The sequence below is a fragment of the Pleurodeles waltl genome, chromosome 3_1 (genome assembly GCF_031143425.1).
Source record: "Pleurodeles waltl isolate 20211129_DDA chromosome 3_1, aPleWal1.hap1.20221129, whole genome shotgun sequence".
In the NCBI taxonomy this organism is placed as follows: Eukaryota; Metazoa; Chordata; class Amphibia; order Caudata; family Salamandridae; genus Pleurodeles; species Pleurodeles waltl.
Window position 1 is genome coordinate 960023309 of NC_090440.1, and position 26336 is coordinate 960049644.

At 41.9% G+C, this 26336-nt stretch overlaps 1 protein-coding gene across 6 annotated transcripts in view; it reads right to left on the reverse strand.

The window, feature by feature from the left end:
- Positions 1-639: 639 nt before the first annotated feature.
- Positions 640-26336, reverse strand: part of SLC30A2 (solute carrier family 30 member 2) — an 81075-nt gene continuing 55378 nt past the window's right edge. For all 6 annotated transcript variants that reach the window (XM_069223986.1, XM_069223987.1, XM_069223991.1 and 3 more), the window contains exons 5-8: positions 12141-12333; positions 10666-10771; positions 3372-3506; positions 640-1130 (exon numbers count right to left, since the gene is read on the reverse strand). In XM_069223986.1, the coding sequence (XP_069080087.1) occupies positions 985-1130; positions 3372-3506; positions 10666-10771; positions 12141-12333 (580 nt within the window). In that variant the 3' untranslated portion in view covers positions 640-984. The remainder of the gene's footprint in view (positions 1131-3371; positions 3507-10665; positions 10772-12140; positions 12334-26336) is intronic.

Genomic DNA, 26336 nt, shown 5'->3' on the forward strand with positions numbered 1-26336 from the left:
TTTTGCCCTGGCAGGATCGTGGGGAACCCCTTCAGCCGGGTCAGGTGGTCTGGGTATTCCTACTCTGCCCGTTTCTTTTTTTTTTTTTACATTTTCCCGAAAAGGCTGCCAACACTTCCTGAAAATCTGAACTGTAGTTGTGTCTAAAATTCCCTGTGGGAATTCAGTGGGGAAAAAGTGTTTTAGGCCCCCTCCACCCCCCTGCGAACTGTTTTTCAGCCCCGATTGATGAATCACCCCACAACATTTAACGCAGCAGCTGAACTGACTGTTGCACTAATATTGAAAAATTTGGGAAGCTTCATCAAATGATGCCAAAGTTATTGGCAAAAAAAAAAAAAAAAAAAAAACATTCTTATGGAAACTGATCCCAACCCCCTATAACAGCGATCATGTTTAAATATATAGAGGGTGGTAGCAAACTGAACAATTAATCAAGGTGATTGATTTATTGACTTGGGAACAGAATACTGGTTTTCATTTACACTCTCAGGCAACTTGCAATGTGCAACAACGTTTCTTATAAGATACATTCCTATGCTCATGGTGGGCATTATGTGCCTTCTGGTGAACCATCACATCAAGATCTAGATGCTTTAGTCTACTGAATACCAGACCAGAGAAATGAAGCAGACTGAGTTCATGTCCATAATTTCTTTATTTTGAAGGCATAAAAATCCTAGTTTGTACACAAATCCAAATCTTGAGCAATGAAAAGGTACATTGGGGTCCAGCCCCCACCTCTGGTTCAGTCAGCACAGGCTCAGAATGGAACAGCTGGAGAGGTAGATGCTTTAATAGGAGTGTGGCACTGGAAGGTGGAGCCAACTATTGGATGTTATATTGAAGTGAAGATAGAGGTCACAAAGCTAGCATCAGTGAGTCCAAAGGCTTCCTGCACCTTCATATGTCTACAGTTGTCTCCACACAAGTGTATTACACAGGTCCATGTAGCCCTCTTTGTGGAGAGTGAATAGAGGGTCTTCAGTCTGAGGGGTCTCGACATTCAGAGCAGTCTTTCATATCGTCAGAGTAGTTCTCAATCTGGATAGTCGTGGTGTGGAAATTAAATTTGTTCTGTAACTGGGTGCTGGCTTCTTTGAGCAATACCTGAGCATCAGCATCTTCATCTGGAATGAGAAAGCAACCAGGAAAGGTGTTAGAGAAGAAGCATCACCACAGTGCAAACAGTGGAAGGAGTTAGAGGTGACTCATCACTCTGGTTTACAGTGGAGGTTGAGTTAGATGAGATAAATCAGTGTGCTTAGGGGAATGCTTTAGATAGGAGTTACACCACAAGCATAAATGGGGAAATCACATGACTAAAGTGTAAACATGCAAAGAAGGTGCATGATCAACTCCTAAAGAGAAAAAAACAACTATGAGGCAAAAGCATACATAATACTGTGCACATCAGGAGTGGCCTGACAAGCGTGCACATAAGAGTAGTCATTAAAATGCACAGTCAAATTTTAAAAGACAGAAATGTGCTCGAATTTGGCTTACACTAAACACACTCACATGACTGAAGTAATAGGTAGTGAAAGGAGTTTAAAGAATAAAACAAGCATTTGCAATGCAATGGGTCGCACGTTTGCTCAAGTTAGAGCTATTAGTGTTGTAAATTCCTAACTGGACTTTTCGTGCCACAAAAATTTAAAATGAAAAGTAAAACAGTTGACATAAGCGAGCTGACTCAAAGCACCAAGGCCGCCATGAGCGCGAAGAAGAAATACCTAAGGAAAAAGAAGTTTGCTTGCAGTCAAACATATTGGAAAATGTGCAATTATCCATTTAACAGGGTTGATGGCCAAGGCAGTAACAAACCTGAACCAAAGAGGGACAAACGTAAAACCTTTACCAGTGATAAAGGATTTTTGAAATGCAAGTCCATGAATGAGTAAGAGTGATGGGCGTGCAGTGGGCATGGTTAAAAGCCCACACATAAATTACAACAGGCCAGAGCGCTTGCTCACTTGACCTGATAACACATTAGTTCTTCTGACTTCATGCTATGCAAAAAAGGACAAATGAACTAAAGCAAAAATAGGGAAAGAATGTAGAGATGCCAAATGACCAGATCTTACTGAATGGTAGGTGATCCATCGCTGAAGATCACAAAGATGGGAACAAGATACACAGCCTAATCTGAAGAGGAGGGGGGTCAGTGTAAAGTGTCACATGTTCCAGGGCAGAGCCACATGATCAGCACAAGGAAATGTTAGCCAAGTGGCTCATGAGAAGTGCAGTGCAAGTTCAAAGCCACATGAATGGATAGCAACCAAGACAATTATGCTAAGAAAAAGCAAAAACAAGGGCAACATTATTCCTTTAGTTTAAACCCACCCTCTTTTCCTTCATCACACTTTCTATGGTCCTCCCTTTTACCACCATTTGCCATCAAACACACATGGTGAGCTTCATGCGTTCCTTTTTGCCCTTCAAAATACTGTCTCAATCTTTTCCTCTGCTGCCCCTAATGCACTATATCTTATCTATAGCTTCTTCCCTCACAGATTATTGTACCGAGTTCTGTATTGTATTCCCCTTCGGCTTCGATAAGGCCATTTCAACCTCATCAAAGCCATCTCTAATGACACCATTCAACTTTCATCAAATTTTATCCAACACTTCTAAACAACCATCTGTAAATCCCAAAACACAAACCTCTTCACAACTCCATCCAATGGAGGAACCCAATGTTCTTCATTGCAGCTCTAATACAATGGATCAATGATCAACTTTCAACATTAATCGAGCCCAACATTCTACAATTCCAAAATTCCCTCAGAATAAATAATTCCTGATCTGGCGTATTGGCTTGCAAACTAGAGCAAAAGCCACCACTCCTCCCACACACGTGCCCAACTGTAATGCAGCCACACACTCTGGCATAATCTTCAGCCGCTCACAAGGATTCCATCATACATCGAGGCAGCTTTAACCCAAAGAACAACATTCAATCCTTACGGTGGAATGAGACTGACCTTCTGCTATCACCCAAACTCCTCAATAAAATTCCTTGCCAAACAAGCTCAAAAATCAAGTGTGAAATCTACCATTTTAGTATTACATGTTCCCAGTTTGTGCATTGTCTAAACAATCAGGGTAGGGTATTTACTCTTTAAAATTATAGTTATGAATAAAGAAAACAAATTATATATTAGCATTATCTATTATGAAATACTGCATCTCAATTTTCATGCCAAATCTCATTAATTGAAAAATATAGCTGTAAATTTTCAAAACGTATATTGATTAAAACTGCTCACTAGCAACAAAACAAATCTTTGTTACAAGTATTATAACCTCCTTCGTTAGGACAAACCCAAAAGTGGGGCGTGGTTCCATGCCACAAACGTGATACTCACTGATTGCAATGTGCACTGATAGTACAGGCTGTGACACAGTTAGCGCCCAGATGTGCAGGCTGTGGAGCGCTTTCACCCCAGGGATGCACAGCAAAGATTCCTTCACAGCATTGAAGTCTACGCCCTTTGGAGTCCCTAGAAGGAAACAAAGCAAACTTCAGTGCCAATCAGTGGGAGGTGTGAAGATGAAAAGATGTGAAAAGCAGATGATAGAAGGGTATAAGGAGACAAAGTAAAGAGGAATTAAAACTTTTGCTGCAGTTGGCGAGGATCAGGGAAGAAGTGAAATAAAAGAGGAAAGGGATGGCATAGAGATAGGAAGGTGTCTTGAAAGAAAAGGGAAAGGAAACATTAAGAGGAAGTGCAGGAGCTACGAAGCTGTGAGAAGACGAGATATCAGAAAAGGAAATCTTTATCGGCAGCTAGGAGGAGAGGGAGAAGCAGAGATGGAAGGGTTCTAGAATAGAAAAGAAAAAAGATCCAAGTGGATGGAGGAATAGAAGCAGGCAAACAAGAGATACAAATGGGCAATGGGGAGATAATGGCAAGAACTCACGGAGGGACAGTGAGGAAGGATGAAGATTAAATGGCGACACTTGTATAGCAATGGAAATGCCAGTGGAATAGGAAGTAAGATCATATGGGGGAGTCAAGAACCAAAATGGATTTTAAAATAAAATCAAACATGTTGAACTGCCCACGTGGGAAAAGGAAATCTTTAGAGAAAGGTAGGCTATGTCCCCAAATATGTGTTGATATAAAATCGATTCTTCAGTGATTGAAATTGCAGGTTTCACATCTTAAATCAAAAAGTACTGATTAAACTTACAGATACAGAGATGAGACTGTGATTATAAAATAGCAATTCACAAAATAACTCCAACTGAAAAAAGACCAAATAAAGCCCTAAAAAAAAAAAAAAAAAAAAAAACTTATGCTTCTGCTCTTCCTTAACCTTCCGAAGCAGATTACTGTGAAACTTTACCAACATTACATCAGTATTGAGAAGGAGAATCCAGTGGTTAATGTGTTAGCAAATTACACTCCATATATAAAGGTTAATTCATGGTACATTCTGGCCTTCACGGCATGATGCCTTATTTTGGTATGATGCTGTCCCTGACATCATCGTGGTAATGTTTGTTAAACTGTGGTATCCTTGAAAGGATGACTACCCTAGTACCAGGATTGTTATAGCATAAAAAATGTAATTGCTGGGTCCCCCTTGACCCATTCTTTTCATTTAAAGCTTGCACCAGCACAAGACTGCTAATTCATGGCCTTGCTGTGGACATCCATGGCATGAAGAAAATTGTGGTAATTCTAGTCATACTGTGGAGTCCACAGAAAGACATGTTTATACAGGACCATTGAGGGCAATCTCTCCCATTCTGGGGCAGCAGTATACGAGTATGTGATAATTATGACAAACAAACAATTATTCAAAATAAACGCTGGTATTGCATGACAGAAATGTCTAGGTTATGAAAATCAGCTTTGGTGTGGGAAGAGTTGAGTTTATTATGCAAAATCAAAAACGTGCATTTTTCATAACTTTGAGGACTGTGTTGGGAGTAAAATAATTGGATTTCCATTAATATGTTTATAATTCTTAATTGATTAATAGTCACTACTGCAGTCTGAGACACTAGTCTGCAAGATTGGTGTAACCCATCGGCTGTAAGGTCTCTTTAATATGAGAGATAGCATTGCTTTAAGAGGATTTAAATCTTTCTGCGGCTGCTTTGTACAGCCAAAGATTATGAGACGTGTTACTTTTTTCGCCTTCTCCCCAGCCCTGGAGACTGTCAATAATAGCAGATGTTTGACAAAGGGGCAGAAGAGATAAATGAAAGAAAATGAAATGTAGACATATACGCAGACACTATAAAAATAAAGCCATGTAAAATTACACGTTCTTAACTTCCTTTTCACGTATCTCTTTTTCGAAATTTCACATTAGTGTGAAAAAAATGCATGACATTGGTTCAATTTCCTCAAACCTCACTCTGACGGAGGTTAAGGCTTGCTCGTCATGCCATGAAGGTAGAGAAAACTTTCTGAGTGCCCATTATTACTTACAAAATGTTCCCAACTTTATCCTAAAATTGTGCTACAAAATATGCTATTTGGCCATTTTTTTTTCCATTAGGAGAGAGCTGCTGTATAGCGTGGAGCAGGTATGTATAGTCCCACCACATGCAAAGACTAAATGCCCCCTCTGTGTACATTTTTTAAACTGTTGCAATAGGATTCTTTGAGCTTGCTACTTTAAATTAGTAAGCTGTCTGACCTTTGAGGTCACTTCTCCTGAGCCTTCCGCAAGCACTCACAGCACTCTCCAGCCTCCCACGATCCTGAGCTTTCAGCTGTGACCCACCTGCGACTAGAGCAGGTTTCCCACCGCCCAGCTTTCCCTCCTTCCCAGCAGGCCCCGCCTACCCACCAGCACATTTAACGCCGGTCACAGCGCGACCTGGCTGAGAAGCTGCCTGACCCTTGAGGTCATTTCTCAAGTACATTTAATGCCAATCGCAGCATGACCGTGCTGCCAGCGTGCCAATGGCATTCCAAAGGCAATCCCAGTCTGCGCCCGTCCCCACCTGGGCCACACCCAACGCCAGAACCCCTAGTCCTGTATCATCCACCGCTACTCCTCAAAGGAACTCCTGAACCTCAGTACGGGATAGCACAACAACTGCTGTTTCTGGGCTTCCCCATGCTCAATGAAGGGACCTTTCAGCTGCATTCAGTGTGATTTCTCTGGCGACTTACACCAGACGTCAGTCACCTATGCCCCCAGAGTGCCCACACCAAAGACCACAACAAACCATGAACCTCTCCAGTGCTTCCTGCTCAATGCTCGCTCCCTAGGCAAACATGCCACTTAAATCTGGGATACCATCACGTTCATAGACACAGACATCGCATTCATCACCGAAACATGGATCACCCCCTCCTCGGCCTCTCACATCGCTGCAGCAACCCTCACAGATATAAGATGTTTCACCAAGACCACATCAACAAGCACGACAGGGACATTGCCATCATTTTGAAAGAATCCATGCACTGCACTATCACTGGCGATGACCAAACGCCCCTCATTGAACACCTCAAGTTACAAATCCAGACCAATGCCAAAACCACAATGAGAGGCACCCTATTATACAGACCCCCCCAGTCCCTCAACCAGCCTTCTGCAATGCCATCTCCAACCTCATTGCTTCCCTCGCCATCGACTCCCAGCATTACCTCCTACTCTGCGACCTCAACTTCCACCTTGACAATACCAACACCATCCTCCTGGAGGACCTCAACAACATGGGTCTCACCCACTGGTCCACAAACCCACCCACAAAGCAGGACACATGCTCGATGCAATCTTCACATCCAGCAACGGGATCTCATTTACCCACGTCTCGGAGGCCATATAATCAGACCACCACATCATCTACATTCTCATCCATGATGCTCGTCACCCCACCGCCAAATACCGCAGTGCCCTATGCCGCAGCTGGGGCAACATAATCAAAGACTTTTGGACACAGACCCTACATGCTTCACAGCCTGCATCCACGACTGACCTCAGCCAGACAGTAAAGAACTTTTCCAAATGGATCACCAACTGTGCCGACAAAAATCACTCCTCTAAAATTGGCCAAATCCAACAACGCCCTCAAACGAGCGAGCTGGTACACCTCAGAGCTAAATACCACACAAAAAAAAAAAAAATCAACGGCAGCTCCCACTAACTTGAGAAAAAGTGGTGATCAACCAAAGGGCATTCCGGCAGAGGGGTTTTCAAAAAAGCCCTTAGAAACTACCACAGTCACAATAAGGCAACCAAGAAAGCAGCAATCGCCACCCATATCAGCACCGCAACCAACCACTACCAGGAACTGTTGAAAATCTTCAACAAATTTGCCAACCCAACAGCCATAGAAGCCACCATCCACCACTCCCAGGAACTCAGAGACTCCCTCTCCAACTACTTTCACAGCAGATTTGCCACCATCTACACCAACTTCGACCCCCAACCCATCACCACCAACCTGGATCACCTGCAGCAAGCAACAGCCTCAATCCACAAACTGACCTCTTGGACGCAAGTCACCACACAGACCACTACCAACATCATGGCCTCCACTCACTCAGAGGACACCCACTGCCCCCTGCTCCCATTGCCTCTTCAACGCCAGAGGCGGCGCAATCAGCCCAGTTCTAACCAACATTCTCAACACCTCCATCTCCATGGCCTTCTTCCCAGACATCTGGAAACATGCAGAGATCACCCCACGCCACAAGAAGCCCTCAGCAGACTCCATCTCCCTGCTATCGTACCCCACCAAGGTCATCAAAAAAGTCATCAACCAACAGCTCATGGAACACCTAGAGCAAAACCAACTATGGGACTACTCATAATCAGAGTTTCAAGCCAACCACAGCACAGAGACTGCGCTGGTCGCAGCCATTGATGACATCAGAACCCACCTCTGCCAGGGAGAAACAGTGGCACTTATCCTACAAGACCTCTCCGCGGCTTTCGACACAGTCTCCCACCACGCACTCCTCATAAGACTTTACCACATTGGCATTCAACACAATGCCCTCAGTTGGATTGCCTTCTTCCTCACAGATGCATGCAAAGCATCCACCTCCCTCCCTTCACCTCCGCACCCAAAACCATCATCTGCGGCGCACCCCAGGGATCACCCCTAGCCCCACCCTCTTCCACATCTACATGACCCCCCTCGCCATCATCATCAGATCCCAGTGGCGTCACAGAACTCTCCTACGCTGATGACACCCAACTGATCCTCTCCTTCACCAAGGATCCCCACAGATCCAAAACCAACTTCCACAATGCCATGAACGACATAGCCGCATGGATGAAGGATAAATGCCTCAAGCTCAACACCAACAAGTTGGAAATCCTGACCGTCGGAGGAAAAAAAAAAAAAAAAAAACATACGGGACCACAGCTAGTGGCCTGAGCAACTCAGACTCCCACCCACTCCTTCAGACCACACTTGCAACTTTGACATCATCATAGACAGCCAACTCCTGCTGAAACGTCAAGTTACCTCGGTGACCTCCCCCTGCTTCCGCATACTCTGAATACTCTGCCGAACTTTCAAATGAATCCCCACCAGCAAAAGAAAAATAGTTGCACACACACTCATCACCAACCGCCTCGACTACAGCAATGCCCTCTACACCGGTCTCCCCTCCCAGCTACTCAAGAGACTGCAGTCCATACAGGACTCAGCAGCCAGACTCCTCCTGGATCTCCCCAGATGCCCAAGTACCACCCCCTGCCTCAGAGCCCTACATTGGCTTCTGGTTCAACAGAGGCACCAATTCAAGATCCTCATGCTGGCTTTCAAAGCATTACACTATCACAGCCAGATGTATCTCAGCCACAGACTAAATATTCACACCCCACAAGACAGCTTCACTCCACCTTGCACACATCCCCTGCATCCATCCTTCCCGTTGTGGCAGCAGCTCCTTCTCCTATGTTGCTGCCAAATTCTGGAACAACCTACCCCTACACCTCAGGTAGGCCCCCTCTTTGGCGGTCTTCAGGAAACAACCTAAGACATGGCTCTTCGAGAGAGAATGCTACCACAGCGCCCAGAGATACACAAGGATGACAGTGTCTCGCTTCACAATTTTGTGATTGATTGATTGAAGCTTTCTTAAAGCTTTTAGTTCTTACACCTGATTTAAAGAAGATGCTTGATTATTATCTTGCAGTAAATATCAGTGGCAAACTCTGTCCTCTGTTTCCTGTTGCATTTATAACATAAATGTGCTTAACCGATGAGCAGAAACAATGTGTTTTCCTCCTGTTATGTCTAAAAAGAGCTGTTCGTACATAGTCTCAGAGGAAATAATATGATAAAATAAAGTGCTTTTTGTCTCACATGTTCCCAGGACCTATCTGGGCATCAAAGGAGTGATACCTCCATGATTAAATGGTGGATCTCCATTAAACAACAATGTCTGGCTACAGAGTTATAGGACATTATTTTACATCATAAAGTCATCTAATTTCCATTTTGACAGTTTCTGCTAGATTTTGCATCAACTGCTGTTGTGCAGAAGGCCACTTCAATAAGCCTCAAATGTTTCTAGCTCATACTGCTGGAAGACTGTTGTTGAACCTGAAATGTTTGCTGCTAGCAAATGTGGAGATCTGGTCGTCACAATTCAAATCCGGTCCTTGCTAGCCCTATCAGGTACATAAATTGAGTACTTTAGATTGGGAGGTAGTAACAATGTGTTAATTCATCGAACCTGTTTAACCTATTAGTTCACAGAACAGCACGTGCAGCCTGGCTTTCCCAGAAGAAGCCTGAAATAAAAAATCATGAAATATGTTGATATTTTAGCAAAGTATCAGCTACCTTGAACTTAAATTGAGGAAAACGGTGGAAAGGCATTGTGTCCCATGAATATATTCGAACAAACAATTTAAAAAAATTACGACCTTATGGCATATTTCAAAATGGAAGATTTGTTTTTCTTTTGCTTGACGATGATCAATGCTTTCATTTTAGAAAGTGAAGGAGAGCTTGAGCAAGTAGTGCACTAGCAGTCCAAGACACAAGAAACCCCTTCCGAACATATAACAGGACACCAGGGAGCGTATTATATATATATGGTACACTTTCCTGATGTGCGCCAGGGCACACCTTTCAAAAGGTGCGCCGGGTGCAAACAGGGAAAAATGTGCCCTAATATGCAGAATGTGATGCCCCCACGGCAGATGAGAACTTGTGCTGCCCTCTAGGCTGCATTCAAAGAAATACAAAACAGCTCCATCAAAGCGGCAACCTGCCTGCACTTTAAAGAAGGGAGAGAGATACCCTTGTAGGCGGGTGCAGTGAGTGACCCCTTGGGCCACAATTAAACGTACGACCCCAGGACCTGTAATAAAAACCCAATCTTGTTGAAATAAGTGAACATGAGTTAATAGTGTATTATACTGTAGTCTCTGCTACCTATTCAAAGGTCAGTATTACTTCTCTGACATATACCATTCTCCCCAAGTAGTTATTACCTTAAATTTGCAACACAAGTTCCACCAACCTAAAATCATTCCCTTGTATATATCCTAATTGTGCTTAGACCATAGATAGCCCGCTCTGGTCAGAAGTGAGTGATACAGATGTACTCATGACCTTACACGTGGTCCTATAGAGCAGACCAGGAATCAGAGATTTCAATGCACATAGCCTGTCAACATCTTAAAAATAAATACTCCTCGCCTCTTCACATTACTCACCTTCCATCAGTACGAGCAGCACATCCCTCAGTATGGCTAGTGTGGTCCCCAGAACCAGGATGGAGAAGAGAAATGTACAGATGGGATCCACCATTTTATACTCTGGCTGGAATGAGGAAGAAAATAATATTCAGATACGTTTTGAGGTGATTTCGGATAACTCATTTTCTGGGAATGCACAGCTCAATGAACCATCCTCACCCTAACCCTGAAAAGCCAATCTCTCACATCAGAGTATTACAATCAGTTACTAAAGAACATTTCCATCTGTTTTTTCAACAATCCAGGCTCACATCCATCCTCCGAGAAGATTTTTTTTTTTTTTTAATTACACCTCTTCATCTCACCATCAACATGAAAGAGCATTTTTCTTTTTTTAACTCAAACTACCACTCCCATTGTGCTCCAGCGTCAAATACAGAGAACAACTTCTTGTTCTGTTCACCCTTCCACCAAAACACAGTGCCCTTCCTCTTTCAGTCCAGCCTGCAGCAACTCTACACCTCATGAAGTGCCCTCATCAAACTGTTGCTAGTGTCTCCTCCAGTCACTAATCTATATACACTACATCCACCTAGATCGGAATGTGAGCCTCTCTCAAATTCAATCCACAATCCTTTCACTAAACAACCATGTCACACCCATAGGATTACCTCTCTGCTAGCAGAACCTCAAGGTTCCTGGTGACATTTAGACTGAGCTTAGGTGCAATCATTGTGGCTTTGTTGGATACCAAGCCTGGTTTAGGCTCATAAACACTATAGTCCTGATGTACAATGCCATTTTGTGATCACAAAGCCTACAATTCTGTAAATCACTAAATTGGTTTTTTAAATGTACTAACCCAATTTTGTGATTCGGTTTGGAAGTCGTGAGTTTAGCATATGCCTTATAAATAGTGATTCATTATGGTATGTGTCAATATTTTGTGACCTGTATCCAGGCGCAAAACATAAAAAAGTTACCAACTCCAGAGTTGGGGTAGTAACATTCTCAAAAGAGAAGAGGTCCCCTGGGGACCTCTTCCCCTTTGTGATTGTCAAAAATGAAAGTTTGTTGAGCAGTAGGCAGTGGTCTTGGGGACCACTACTAACTCTCAAATAAAAGTTATAAAAAATTAAACGCAACCCAGTTTTCAGTAAGGAAAGCAGGCTGCATTTTTTTTACGTTTCTATTTTATCAAGTGTTCCATTTACTTGTTTTAGTATCAATTTCATAATACTTTTTCAGACAATGTATGGAATTTAGCACTAAATGCTCCAAGTGATCAAGGGTGAAGCTCTTATCCTTTCAAATGGCAATTGTCTTACTTTATTTTGATAGTATACTGGATGTTTTACATTAAATGCCTGTTAGACTTCCATGTGCTATCTCAAATGTTGTGTTTTCTTTTACAGTAGGACAATGCTATAAAAATGTGATATTTATCATAATCCCATAGCCCCCCAATATTTTCCAATGGGATCCCTCTATACCTTGAAGTAGATGACATAGGCAGCCACCAGTACCCCGACGCTTTGCACCAGGTCCCCCACAACATGAATGAAAGCAGCTCGCACACTGGTATTCTGCTCCTTCCCGGGGCTGTCCTTGTGTGAATGTCCATGTGCTCCATCCGTAGGGCCATGACTATGACCATGCCCAGTCTGGTGCAGGATAAATCCCATTCTGCAAAAGAAGCAGCTAGTGAAGAAGGAGGTTCGAGTGAACACCACCATGATTGGAGCATGCGAGTTGCCAAATCTATAGATCTATACAAAGTCCTACAGGCATAATTAGATCTGATTAAGCAACAAGATGTGAGCCGCGTGTCTTAACACAGAAAAGGAGAGAGTAAAAGATGGTGAGGCAAAAAGTTTGTATGTTTTGGCCGACCCTTGCTAATAATGTCTGAAGCATAAGTGAGGCAGACTCAGTCACACAGCATGAGTTACATGTAATCTTGTCATGCAGCTCACTGTTACAGGTTCTGGTGAGCAGCCACATTTTCCGGACACAGACTGTGCTGCAACGCTCAAGGTTTCAATTTGTATTGCAAAACTCACTATAAGACAAGACTGCTATGTAACTCATTAGTACAGGCATAATCAACTCTAACGCAATGATACAGTCTGTGTCTGCTGTAAAATCATTATTTTGTTAAAGGCTTACTGTATGTTTTCTGTTTACGTGATAACTCGGCACTGCACATATACTCAAACTGTACCACTGCAGGTACATTTAAACCTCTGAATGCAAGTGTTCATCATCATGTAAGTAAATTTCCAAATAGAACGCATTTAAAAATACAAATTATCTTACACATCATAAGGGGATGTGATTTGCGTGCCAAGGGTATACTGGGGTGCAAAATGTTCTGAGAGAGCAAAATCGAAAATTAGGCAGTGTTTATGTGAGAACAAAATTTTCAATAAATAAACTAAAATCATTGGGTCAATAATTATTTCCACAATGCTTTGGTTGAGAAGGGATTGGCTTAAGAGTAGGGAAATAGGAGAAACATGCATTTGTTTGAAATCCAGTATTAAAAGATAATCAGCTCTTCGATTGGGTCTACTGGGGTTTCTTGTCGAAAGCATTGGAATGGCATGGACTAGGTACTACATTCCGACATTTTATATCCATTCTTTATTCCTCACCATGTTCCTCGGTTATAACAAATGGTATCCGATCTCCTTTTTTCCCCTCTTAAAAGGGGTACTCGTCAGGGATGCCCATTATCTCCTTTACTATTTATTTTGGCTCTCAAACCTTTTCTATACCAATTAAAAACGTCTGAACACTTTACGGGGTTTCAAATTAATAATGCACACATCAAATTTATGGCATATGCTGATGATATTCTTTTGTTTATGTCCAACCCCGACACCTCTTCCTGCATTTCTGCATGAGCTCAACTTATATTCTGATGTATCTGGCTATAAACTTAACATAGACAAAACAGTGGTCTTACAACTTAATGCTCATTGCACTGGCTCTGTATTCCTTGATGCAAGATTATCTTGGAATTCGCCTAAGATTAAATGCCTGGGGGTATGGTACTGCACTACTGTCAAGGATACATTAAGGGCTAATTTAGAAATCTTATCTGCAAAGCTTGTAGATCTTACACAGAAATGGTCTCTGTTATAGCTCACGTGGTGGGGCTGCTTGGACACCATTAAGACGATGCTTATCCCCATCATTAACTTCTTCTTTAGGATGCTTCTTATTAAGATACCTAAACTATTTTTTAGTTCAATTGATAAAATTATTTCCAAGTTCCTGTGGAACGGTAAACAATCCAGAATCTCTCTCGAAATTAAAACTTCCTAAAGTACAAGGTGGAGTTAATTTTCCTGACTTGATAACCTATCACAAATCTTTTGGCTTTAAGCAAATACATCCCTATTTATCAACACTCAATGATGCCCCTCAAAAGCTATGGTTCACTTTGGAAGAAACATTTATTTCTCCCTTTTCCCATAAACACATTATATTTGCGTCTAACCCCCAAAAATTCTGGCTGCCCAGCACTATCTCCCATTCAATCAACTTACTGAAACCTTTTTTTATTTCAGATCTTACCCCCATTAATCAATTCTTTAACAGTCCTATCTGGCACAATAGTTCGCTTAGGAAAGAAGGTAAAACCTTGTGTTGGAAGGCTTGGAAGACTAAAGGTATTCTTCTCATTTCCCAATTATACCATAAAGACTATCATCTCTTTTACTACTCTCTCAGCAATTTATAATCTCCCTATTCGCATGAAATCCCAATATATCATTCTTTCTACTCTAGTCCAAGAGGCCCTCAATAAACTTACACATCATAATCATTCTGCTCTTGCATCATCTCCACACCCGATTGTAACTTCTAATTATCCTAGGGCAGCTGGAATTTATAAAAACTTTTAAGAACATCTGTTTCACCTAGACTTAAATCGCCTATTGAGACATTGTGGGAATGAGATCTTGGTGTTGTTTGGCCAACTTTTTTATAAGATACATTCCACTCCACGCACTGCAAGCCTCACACAGACCCTATATTTTTTTTTTATAATAGACTTTTCTACACTCTTGTACGCCTTTACAAACTCAAACTTGCACAAAATGACAATTGTTGGCACTGCCACACTCAGCAGGGTACTGACTTTCACGTTTTTGTCTTGTCCATCCCTATCTACTTTTTGGTCCTCAATATGGTCTCGCATTTCAGCAATGGTTCAGATCTCCCCACCAATGTCATATGAATTACTGTTTTTGGGTGGCATACACGATATCTGGAGTTCATTCAGGCCTCTTGGAAAATTGCTGGACCTTTTGCTTTCTATTGCAATCTCTATTATTACTTCTAACTGGAAATCTTCAGAGAACATTACTCTCAGCCAGTGGGGAATTCTGTATGTTCTCATCATAGACTTGACAGCTACAAGCTTGATTCAACAGGAACTTTCTTCAAACGTCATCTGCTAGGGTTGCCATTAAGTAACTCTCTCTCACGCACTGCGAAGGAAATTGATTTTTCTCCTCCTTTTTAAAAAATGACAATATGTTTCCTGTTTTTCTTCTTATATATACTTATTTCATCTTACATTCGCTGTAACTAATGTCTATTACCTCTCTCTCCACATGGCTATCACTTGATTCCCTTTTCTATCCCTATATCTCTTCTCCCTCTCCCTCTCTCTTTCTTCTTTCTTTATTCAAACTTGGAGTCTTTGATACTATATTGCTGTAGTTGCCTAATTCATTTACATGTTTAATATGCATTTATAAGTATAATAATATTCCTTATGGATATATATTCACAACAGCATATCTCTGTCCTGGCAATGTTAAGTTAATGTTCTTGTATTTGACTCAATAAAAAACATCTTTAAAAAAAAAAGATAATTAGCTAAATCAAAAGCTGAACCTCATTCTTTTGTGGTTGCTATAAATGGCAAGGATTAGTTTAGGGCTGTGAGAAGTTGTGTTGTTGGTTGACTAGGGTGTGACGACAAAACACAGAGATAGAAGGAGAGGAAAGCACACCACACGTCCTCCCAACAAAAGTACTAATCACAAGCAGTGTGGTGGTGTTGATCTTAAAGTGTGACTTTTTGTCAACTTCTAAAAGGCTAAACCATTTGCTGCCATTAGTCTTGAGAATATCGCTCAAGTATATCTATCAGAATATTTTCTTAATGGAAAGAGTGGTCTCACACACTATGTGTCATGCTTCATCCTTGACCACCACTCCTCACCTCGGTAGGACAGTGCCTCTAGGACTGACTCAACCTCTAGGTAAAACCTGCACCAGAGGGAGTTCTTATATAAAAAACTACTGGATAGAGTCAGGGATCCAGATCTAAATTAAAAATATCTCCTAGACTACCGGTGTTGGTCACCTCTATTGGTGGTGTCCAAGGATATGAAAACATTCTAAGACAGTAATCAGGCCCTAATTACCCTAACTATCTGCTTTGGCCAACATGTTTCTGTCCGTCGAATGAGCAAAAAGCAGTCCGGAGCTTCCGTCAGGGCTGGGGATCCCTAAAATCTAAACCCAGGGAGTAATACCAAAGGGACAAAAAAGTCACTCAGGACCTACCAGAGTGGGAAGCAATCATTAAAGATGCCTAAACACCAGAAAGAGAGACACAGGAAACAGAAATCATAAGTTATGAATCCTATCTTCTAATGGGGATAGTCAATAATGAGCTGACATTATACAGGTGAACATGCACAAGTGATAATCACTGCAAACTGTTTCACACTGGTGTTTGTGAAGGCTGGCATTTTCGTCGACTTAGTTGTATGTCTGTACATATTCTTACAGAACCTAAGGACAATCATAACTTGCTATGGGATAACTAAACACCTTACCCTTTATTTAGGGGGTAACAAGCTTCTAGTCTGGAGCAAAGGTGATGTCCTTTTTAATCACATACTAGGGAAAGAGTTAAAATACTGTACATCCTTGGCATCTGATGTTATGTAAATAACAAATCTTATTGAAAATCGTGAGAATTGTAGTGTTTGCCCTTATACTAAGACAACATCGTTGGATCTCGGTCTCAAGACCCTGTGAGAACGGAGGAATCTCTCCAATTGCAGTAGTAAAAATTTAATTTACATGATAAAGTGCCCATGTAACCTGAAATATATATTTGTATATGTGTGTGTGTGTGTATATATATATATATATATATATATATATATATATATATATATATATATATATATATAAATAAATAAAACAGGTAATATTTAAAACAGAAATGTGTGCTCATTTTTGTTTTCCTAAGGGCCCTCAACTTTTCATTCGATCTGAACTCTTCTGAGAGAGAGCGTCAGAGACTTTGAGCCACAGCTGCAAACGAGTTGGAGCGGCCTTTTATTTGATTTGGATTTCTTACATTCCATTCTGATGGATGTGTTGCTCCTTATTTCTTTGTCACCTCCATTAAATAGCACTATGAAGGGAAGGCAGGGCTGGCCAAATTTTAAGACTTTGAAATTAAGGCATGCATTTTTAGGTTGAGCGCGCAAGTGGTTTGACCTATTGTAAGTTTTGTGGGATTTTAATCACGCCCACCTCATGTCCATCACTTTAATTGGTTCCTGGACTTGCCTTTCAAAAATCCCTTGATGATGTTGGTAAATGCTTCACGTTTGTTACTGCCTTGCACACTGTCCCTATTACATGGATAATTGCATGATCGGCCATAAACTTTAGTGTGAACGAACTATTTATTCTTTTGTCTCTCCCACTTTGTGTCGCGCTTCATAGCGCTTTCAAGTTTCATGCCGCCCAAACACAATTGGAGGTTTGGTGTCGGCTGCTAAACAGATGGTGTTTAACTTGCTTTCATGCTGTGTTTCAGCCATCATTAAGTATTCTGGGCTAACAGCCATGCATTGATGCTCCCACGAGTCTGACTCGAGCTCCACATCTGAGCAAATGTCACAGAACTTGAGTCGTTCAATAAAAACTTGCAGTGCCCTAGAGCTTGGGCAACCATGGAGTGCCACATGTGAAGCTTCAGGTGTATTGCTCCCTTCGGCCTTGTTTACAGAGCGTTAAAACCTCTCTGACATCTAAGTTTGTTGTCTGGTATGTTTTTTCCACCAGACTTGTTAAGTTTCGAAGTGGGTGGTGCCCAATAACTAATAGACTCCGTTGACGTGAAGGAGTAGTGCATGCTACAGATAACAAAAATCGAAGAACATCTGAACCAGGCAGGCGAGAGGAATGCCAATCGTTATACCGGAATTAAATATCCTTGACAAAGCACAGGAGCATAGAGTGAAAAGTTCTGAGACCTGATACGTTTTCTGTCTCTGAAGTGTTGTTCTTTTGTTGTAGGCTCATGTGGGGTAAGGTCTCACACTCGTGAACAGGGACTGTGAAGTACTGTTTTTAATGCACATGGTCGATCAAAGAAGCCGATTGCGTCCTGATTGATTGCCTTAATACATTGCCCACGGATGGCATAGCACTGCTGTCCCACGAAGGCTAAAGTGATTTTTTTGTGTGTATGCATAACTTTATGTATTTATCTCAAAGCAGCAATAACCAAATTTGTCATCTTTTAGTTAATTATTAAAAGGAAATGGATCATTATCAATAGTAGATTTTTTGAGGAAAAAGGTAAATTGAAGTTCTTTAGTTATATGTCGGGCCGCTGGAATTATGTGGCAGAGAGGACCAAATTATAAGGTGGGGCTGACAATGTATGGGGCAAGAAAAGTCCAGTTAGGCATTAACTACGCCAATAGCTCTAACTCAAGCAAATGCGAGACCTATTGAATTGTAAATTCTTGTTGAATTTACTTTTTGCCTCTGGGGTGGGGGAGCCATTGCTAGTTTCAATGTAAGGGTAATGGGATAACATTTCTTGGTGTTTTTCGCTGAACAAGCAGACAATTGAAGTATGGCTATCAGGGATGCCAAAGCAGTTTTTATGACGCCGACAAGAAGGGCATTTCCATGTTCTGTTTTCACAGACTACTGCTTGTATGATCGACTAAAAGCCATGGTTTGGGAGGGCGGGTTTGAGGCGTTTTAGGGACTATAGAGCTGCTCATGCCATTTTCGTGGTTTAATAAATCCATGAGTTAGTGGATAGATCGGGGTACAACCAAAAGTCTACAGATTCCAGTTGCTTCTTTAGTTTGGTAGTGAAACCCACAGACTTTAGATCAGCCAGCTAAACTATCATTTTTTTGGTGGTAAGTCTTAACAAAATATTTTCAGTCTTCTCTAGGACCGGTATCGTTCTAACTTGCTGACATCCGTTCCTGAACTGTTTAAGGCATTTTAACAGTGATATCATCTTTGAAATTCGCGTTTTCGTGAATAATTGTGTCTCATCTGCTTACTGAAGAACGAAAATAACAGGGTCCTTTAGCACTGCACCCAGAGGTGTAGCTGAAAAGAGTAGGGGGCTGGATAGACCCTTGTGGTACTCCGAAAGGTACAGGAAGTACTTCAGATGCATGAGCGTTCATTCTCACTAGGGGCCAGATGTAGCAATTTCCGCATTTGCGATTTGGAAATTGCGAGTCGGTGTGACTCTCAATTTCCGAATCGCAAATGCGGATGCAGAACGGTGTCTCAGAGACAGTCTGCGAATCACTATGGGGTCGCAAAGACCCAGCTCATTAATATTAATGAAGTGGGTCGCATTGTGCGACCCCATAGCGAGTCCCTGCACTCACAGGGATGGTGGCCTGCTTAAGACAGCAGACCTCCATGTCTGTGACTGCTTTTTAAATAAAGCAGTTTTTTTTTTGTATTGCAGCCCGTTTTCCTTAAAGGAAAACGAGTTGCAATACAAAAAAAATAACAAAACCATTTGGTTTCGTTTTTTCACAGCAGGCAGTGGTCCATTGGACCACTGCCTGCTCTGAAAATACAATTTTGGCAACATTCAAAAAGGGGAAGGGGTCCTATGGGGACCCTTTCCCTTTTGCGAATGGGTTACCACCAGTGTGACACTGGTGGTAACTGCGAATTGCTTTGCGACCTCGTTCACGGTCACAAAGCAATTTCGCATCGCCATGCGAGTCACAAATAGGAAGGGGACACCCCTTCCTATTTGCGAGTCGCATTCACATTTTGCGAGTTGGTACTGACTCGCAAAATGTGAATGTGCATCGCGATGAGCATTTTGCATGGCGCAAACTGCGATTTTTGCAGTTTGCACCATGCAAAATGCTTCCTACATCTGGCCCTAAGTGCCTTGTCTTTTAAGTAAGAACCAAGTCAATGATTGATGCTGTATATTTAAAATCAGCAAAATCAATATGACTATGAAAGCCCATTAATAAATCAAAGGAAATGGTGACGTTCCCTGTTCATCCATGAAAAAATATGATAGTTTGCAAAATTGTTACCCTATGACAAAAATAGAGCCAGAAGATAAAGCTGAATTATTTTCTGAAATAGACTATTCAAAACAGCTATTCAGAACACTGTTGCAGGAGGAGGAGCATGTGAAAAAGAAGGATCCTTGTGCTTCCAGTGTCTTCCTGCAAAAGGAATTTCTGGGGACAAGTCCAGATCCAGGGCACAGATTTCTCCTGAGCCAAGCTTGAGATGAGAAGTCTCACTGATTATTGAAAGTTCAGTGCTACACAAAAGTACCTTGCAAACAACTCCTATGCAAACCAACTAATTTAATTCCAAAGCGCTTGTTTTAGGGCACAAGCATCACAAAACTGTTGCAGTTGTGTTGTATTCTGTGGTGCCTCATTTTCCATCTTTCGGGAAAATGTGTACAAAGTATTTTGCAGTACATTAAGGAGGTGGCAGGGGAATCTTGTAGAGCTGGTTAGACATTAGGGACAATTGGTAGTAAAGATTGAAATGTAGGCAAAATCAAGGATTGGCATGATTACCGTGTTTTAGGTAATTACTGTTCAGCTAGAAGAACTTTGGCAAACCTGGAGAAGAGAAGAAAATATCCAATACAGTAATGCTGGGAGAATCTTTCCTGGGCTCTGGCGGTCGGGCCTATGTATATAAAGGCATCTGGGAAATGAATGCCTGTGCCCAGTTGTGGTTACTATAGATCTACAACTCTTTCCTTTTCCCCCCCAAGAATACCCTTCCATTCACCAACAAAATAAGTTGCTTTTATTTGTGGGTTGTTCCTATTCTTCCTCTTCAAGAGTATAGAGCCCTCATCATCACTCTGGAAGACCAGCAGGATTTGGCCACCGAGTTCCTGGATTGAAAATGTGAAAAGCAACTCCCTAATCCCCAACTTGAGCTTGATGCAGCCGCAGGGAAATCAAGGTATCAAAAAGCTTGAATTAGGTAATGGAGGAAACTATGCATTTTAAGAAACTTGGGTCAAACACAGCGCACTTTCTACAGGACCACATGGCATGCTACTTCTGGAACCAGGAGTATCGCTATCATTTGCAGCAGTACTGGGTCCCAAGTGTCAGAAATGATTTTACTATTCATCAAATGGACAGGTGAGCTATTGTCCGTGCTTGTGCTTAAATCAAGGGCCAATGCCAAAGCCGAGACTTGGAGTGCAGTCAGCATTGGAGACCACCGTCAACACTGTGCAGAGCAACTACAGATTTCTAGCCACATGCAATGAAATCTGACACCGGCTGTTCAGCAACTGTTTGAAAGTTGTGCTGCTCAACCAATCGGAGGTGAAGGTTGACTTGCGTTGTGAGTCAAATGTTTGTAAACACCATCAGTACTGATTAACCAGAGTAGGGTTTATCAGCATCCTCAAAGCTGTCCACATTGCATTGTGTTGCAAACAAGATTTTTATAGGAATTGCCGTAGAAGGTACTTGTCAGACTTTCGGTAAAATGTGCACTGCAGCAGACTACTATTTTTATTATACTATTTTTAGTAAATTACATACCCAAACACCTTAGAGAATGTATAAGTCCCACAATTACAGTGCTGTGACAGGCAACTGAGATAACACTGGTACAGGAACTAGCTTTATTGACCCCGCACAGACAAAGAGGACCGCTGGTGCCACTAAAGGGGGCAGGATTTGAGGGACTGGCTGTTGCTGAGGGGAGTGTTGGAATAGCCCACCAAACGTGACGTGCTCCACCATCCCCTTAAACGCATACATGATCCCTTTGGCCAGTGTCATCTTCGCACAAAACATAAACATCTTCTCCCACGAAGAAGACACACAACTCATTACTCTCCCTCATGGACAAGACCCTCAACTCAAGAATCAAGTTCACTGTGGAAGTCTTTAACTGGATGAAAGCCAACTACCTCAAGGTCAACAGCAACAGACAGAATTATAGGTCCTCGGAAAGAACACCTCACCGTGGGGCTCAAACTGGTGGCTGCCGACCTCCGACCCACACCCAGAACCCACATCAGAAATCTCAGAATATTAAACTGGATGTCACTGCACAATTCAATGCAGTCACTGAATCCTGATTCCACACACGGAGGATGCTGAGGAAGAGCTTGAAATGTCTCACAGGCAACATTAGAAAAAACGTCACTCACACACTAGTCACCAGCAAGTTGGACTATGGGAACATTCTATACACTGGGGTCACCTCACAACTCACTAGAAGTCTACAAACCTTCCAGAACTAGTCAGCCAGACTCATCCTCAACCTCCTGCATAAGACTCATATCACACCACACCTCAAGGTGCTACATTGGCTCCCAATACACAAATGCGTTTAATTTCATACTACTCAGACATTCACTACACAACTCGGGACCCCCCCATGCAGAGTCACATCTACTCCCACCAAACATCTCAGCTCCACAGGACTATTTCTCGCACACATCCCACGCACACACAGGAACAGATGAGGAGGACAGGCATTCTCTTACATCGCTCCTAAAGCATGAAACGGTCTCCCTTTCCACATCAGAGCCTCCTCCTTTCTTCTTGAATTCTGCAAAAACCTGAACACCTGGATTTTCAATTAATCAACCTACTATAGGCGGGGCGAGGCACACACCAGCTCAGTGCCAGCGATGGTGCGTTTTACAAATACACATAATATAACAATCCCCCGCTTCCACTCTGACCACAATAGTTTTAACCTCAGTTATATCAAATGGTCTAAAATAACCACTTATCCCTTTCTTACAAACTCTAGGATTCCTTTCCAATCTTCATCACCAAAACACTACACATTTCTTTTTACTCTATTTTTGAAGCTGTATCCTCACTCAAACCTGTTCACCTTTTCCCCTTCATCTTTACCCACTCAGGATGCATCCTGGTTCCTGTCACTTATGCCTTTAAAAGTTTGAATGGAGTCATATCAGCAATACTGTTGGGTGTGGTGTGATGTGCCCACAATTTCTCTCTTAGCATCTCCTTCAAAGATCCCCTAGTATGCACTACTTGATACACACACCCTTAAAACAATTGGTTAGTGCTCTCAACTAGACCATTTGCCTTGGGCACATAAATAACTGTCCACAAATACATAAAAATGAAGTCCTCCATAAATTCCTTCATTATTAAAGACACAAATGCCTCTCCATTATAACGTTTTCTGGAATACCGTCCCTGGAAAACTTTTCCTTCAGAAAATCAATTTAAGTCTGAGTAACTATTGTATGGACGCAACCAGCAGAAATCAATGTGGTAAATTCTTCCAACATAATTACAAACCTCTCTGCTAGGTGTCATAAATTAAATGGGCCATCATTCTCTGATCCCAAATTGGCTCATAGCTTGACAGGACCTTGCACTGGTGACAACAGGTCTTTTCTGACAGACTAGCTTTTATCACAACATGCACACTGAACACAATTCCTCAGCACAAATTCAATCAGATGATTCACTTTGGGACACCAATAACTTTCTTCAACATGCACTTTCGCCCTATTCTTACATAGATGGTCCTCATAGGCCAAAGTCACAATCTTGTCACACAATCTTTTAGATGGCACTTGCCTAAATCCCCTACAAGTCAGTTCTGCATGTACTGACAATTCATTCCTGATAGTTCAGAAACCCTTTTCACCTTCTGTCAATTCTTCTAACTCTGACCACATGTTCACTACAAATTCACTCATCTTGGTTGAAGCAGCGTCTTCCACAGACTCCCTGTTCTAATCTTCTTAGGAAAGATCACTATCATGCACCCACACCGCATCACATTTTTCATTCCAGTACCTAGGGTCTTACAATGACAACAGAGTCAAACAATGGGCTGTTAGGTTGAGAGACACCACTAAGTATTCAGCTTGAAAAACGAAATCGTACACCTTCAATCCGTCTACTTAGACATTAAGTAGCTCTTTCACTGTCCTTGATGAAGAATAATGCCAATAGTGGCCTGTGATCAGTTCTTTTTTACAAATGCAACCCCATCAAATGCTAAACTTAAAATGTTGTATACTTCACGTGCACGCTAATGCTTCTCTTTCAACTACAGAATAATTTTCCTCCACTCCCCTCGGTGCCATGGAAGCAAAATCTATTACCTTCTCCTCTCTGAGCTAGTAATGTTCTTAAAACTTCTAAAAACGTACATAGTGTCAAAATGAATTAAAGCACTTGCATAGTCTGTCGACCAAACACATTTCTTGCCTTTCCTAGAAGCATTCCTATAGGGTGGACAAGGATAGCAAAAATCTAGATTAACTTTTTGCAATACTAGAACAATGAAAGTAAAGCTAAGGTGCTATTGGTTTGGCTGTAAGGAGGGGGAAGACTATGCAGATGGTGTGGTGCAAAAGAGGAGTCCCAAGTACATGTGATTTACACCTGTGAATCCCTAAAACCTCTGAGGTGCTATTGGCTCCTACCAATATTTTGCACTTTAAATGTGAGGACCTGCTGGGCATCGGTCCTTACCTGCTCGAAAGGAGACTCGTGCCAGCTATCTGGCACTTCATAAAATATATGACAGCTGCACTTGACAAATCTGAATGATTATGATGGCCATATTTATTTTCCTAAAGGAGCATCTGACCTTCTAAGACCATGTCCCCTTGGCCCAGAGGATCTTGAACCACCAGGGGATAAATAGAAAGTCAAACTCGAAAAAGTCCACATGAGCGCTCCCTCTGGTGCGGGTAGGAATATGGAGCGTTTTTATCCTGATCTCTAGGGGTCGAATTTTACCAGCAGGGAGCACTTTAGGAAATTTTCAGAATGAATTAACTTGTACCTCATCAGCATGGAGCACTTTTTAATAGGAACAATGTTTGTCCTTGGAAGCACTTAAAGCCCCAAATTCCCCGAGAGCTATATGTTTTCAGAAGACACCTCTGACCTGTGTATTGTGTGTGATGAAATTCAAAACGACCTGATGCCATGTGCAGCATCCCAATGTTGCGTGACTCTGCTGGGATGCAAATGTGCGAGTAATGTTGCAACAGAATAGGCATGACAACAATATTAAAAAACGCAGCTTGCAGGTCCCTCACGCACACAAAAGTTTGTTTTTGAACTGACGAGATTAACGGAGCACACATTCGCTATAAGGATTAAGCTGTAAGAAACGTGTAAGAACACTAAAGTTCCATCCGTGGTTGACTCGCGCCTCATTTTCTCCCAGGAGGCACAATTAGGCACGCAACGCTTGAGGAACCAAGGCCTTAAGATAATTGATTAACAGAGTATAATGCACCATCTGTGCCAGTAAACTTTGAGAAATCAGCACTCCAACTGCATCGGGTGATACAATGCAATGGGACACTCAGTTAACCTTGGTAAATGCAGTATGGTCGGGTCCAAGTTGCAGGACTAACTAATCCGTGGTTTATGTCGTTTATAAGGCTTGGCCCCACACAAGCTGCTCATCACCAGCCCACTGCTGTAGCGTCCTCAGACTCATGTTATTATAAGAGCTTAAGATTCTGCAGGACCTTTGTACATATTTTTAATAAGTTAAAAAGAGAAAAACATCAAATGATCCTCCAAACTCAGCCCTTGGCCTTCAGCCTCTGTCCCACGACTCCTCAATTCATCACATTTCAAACAAGCATTTGCAATGCAATAGGTCTCGCATTTGCTTGAGTTCGAGCTATTGGCAGTATAAATGTACAACTGGACTTTTCTGGTCACATAAATTGGTCAACCCTGCAGCATAATTTTGTCCTCTCTGCCACATATTTCCAGTGGTCCTGCATATAACTAAAGCACTTCCATTTATCTTCTTCGTCTATCTGAAGCAAAAAAATGAAAATATTTCCATAATTTTATTTATCTATATTACACATATATACACATAGAAGTAGATTACAACAGTCGAGAGCCAGCGCATGAGCTGCCTAGGATCGACCTAAAAACCTGAACTGAGTGAGATACAAGGTGCACTTCCTGGACAATGTTTTTAAACAAAAGCATTTACTACTCATCTGTGCAGGCCTGTACTAGGCTAAAGGCCACTACATCTTGCAAGCTACATCCAGTGCAAGGTGGATATTCAGTCCTGGCAGCTACCAACACCGGGCGCCCTCCAAAGTTATATTTATTGCTTTATCAACCCCTGCAAAAAGATTTTTGGTCCAAGAGGGGTGTAGTGTCAATAATCTGGCCACCAAAGTGTAGACCAAAGGTTGGGTTGGTTACTAAGCATTACGACTTCTATCTTTTTTCCATTCAGCTTGAAACAATTGAGGGCCATTCAATTGGCAACTGCAGTTCCGAAGCAGAGAGGAGTTACAATCAGATTCTTAGGTCAATAAGATGACAAGCAGAGTCATCAGAGTA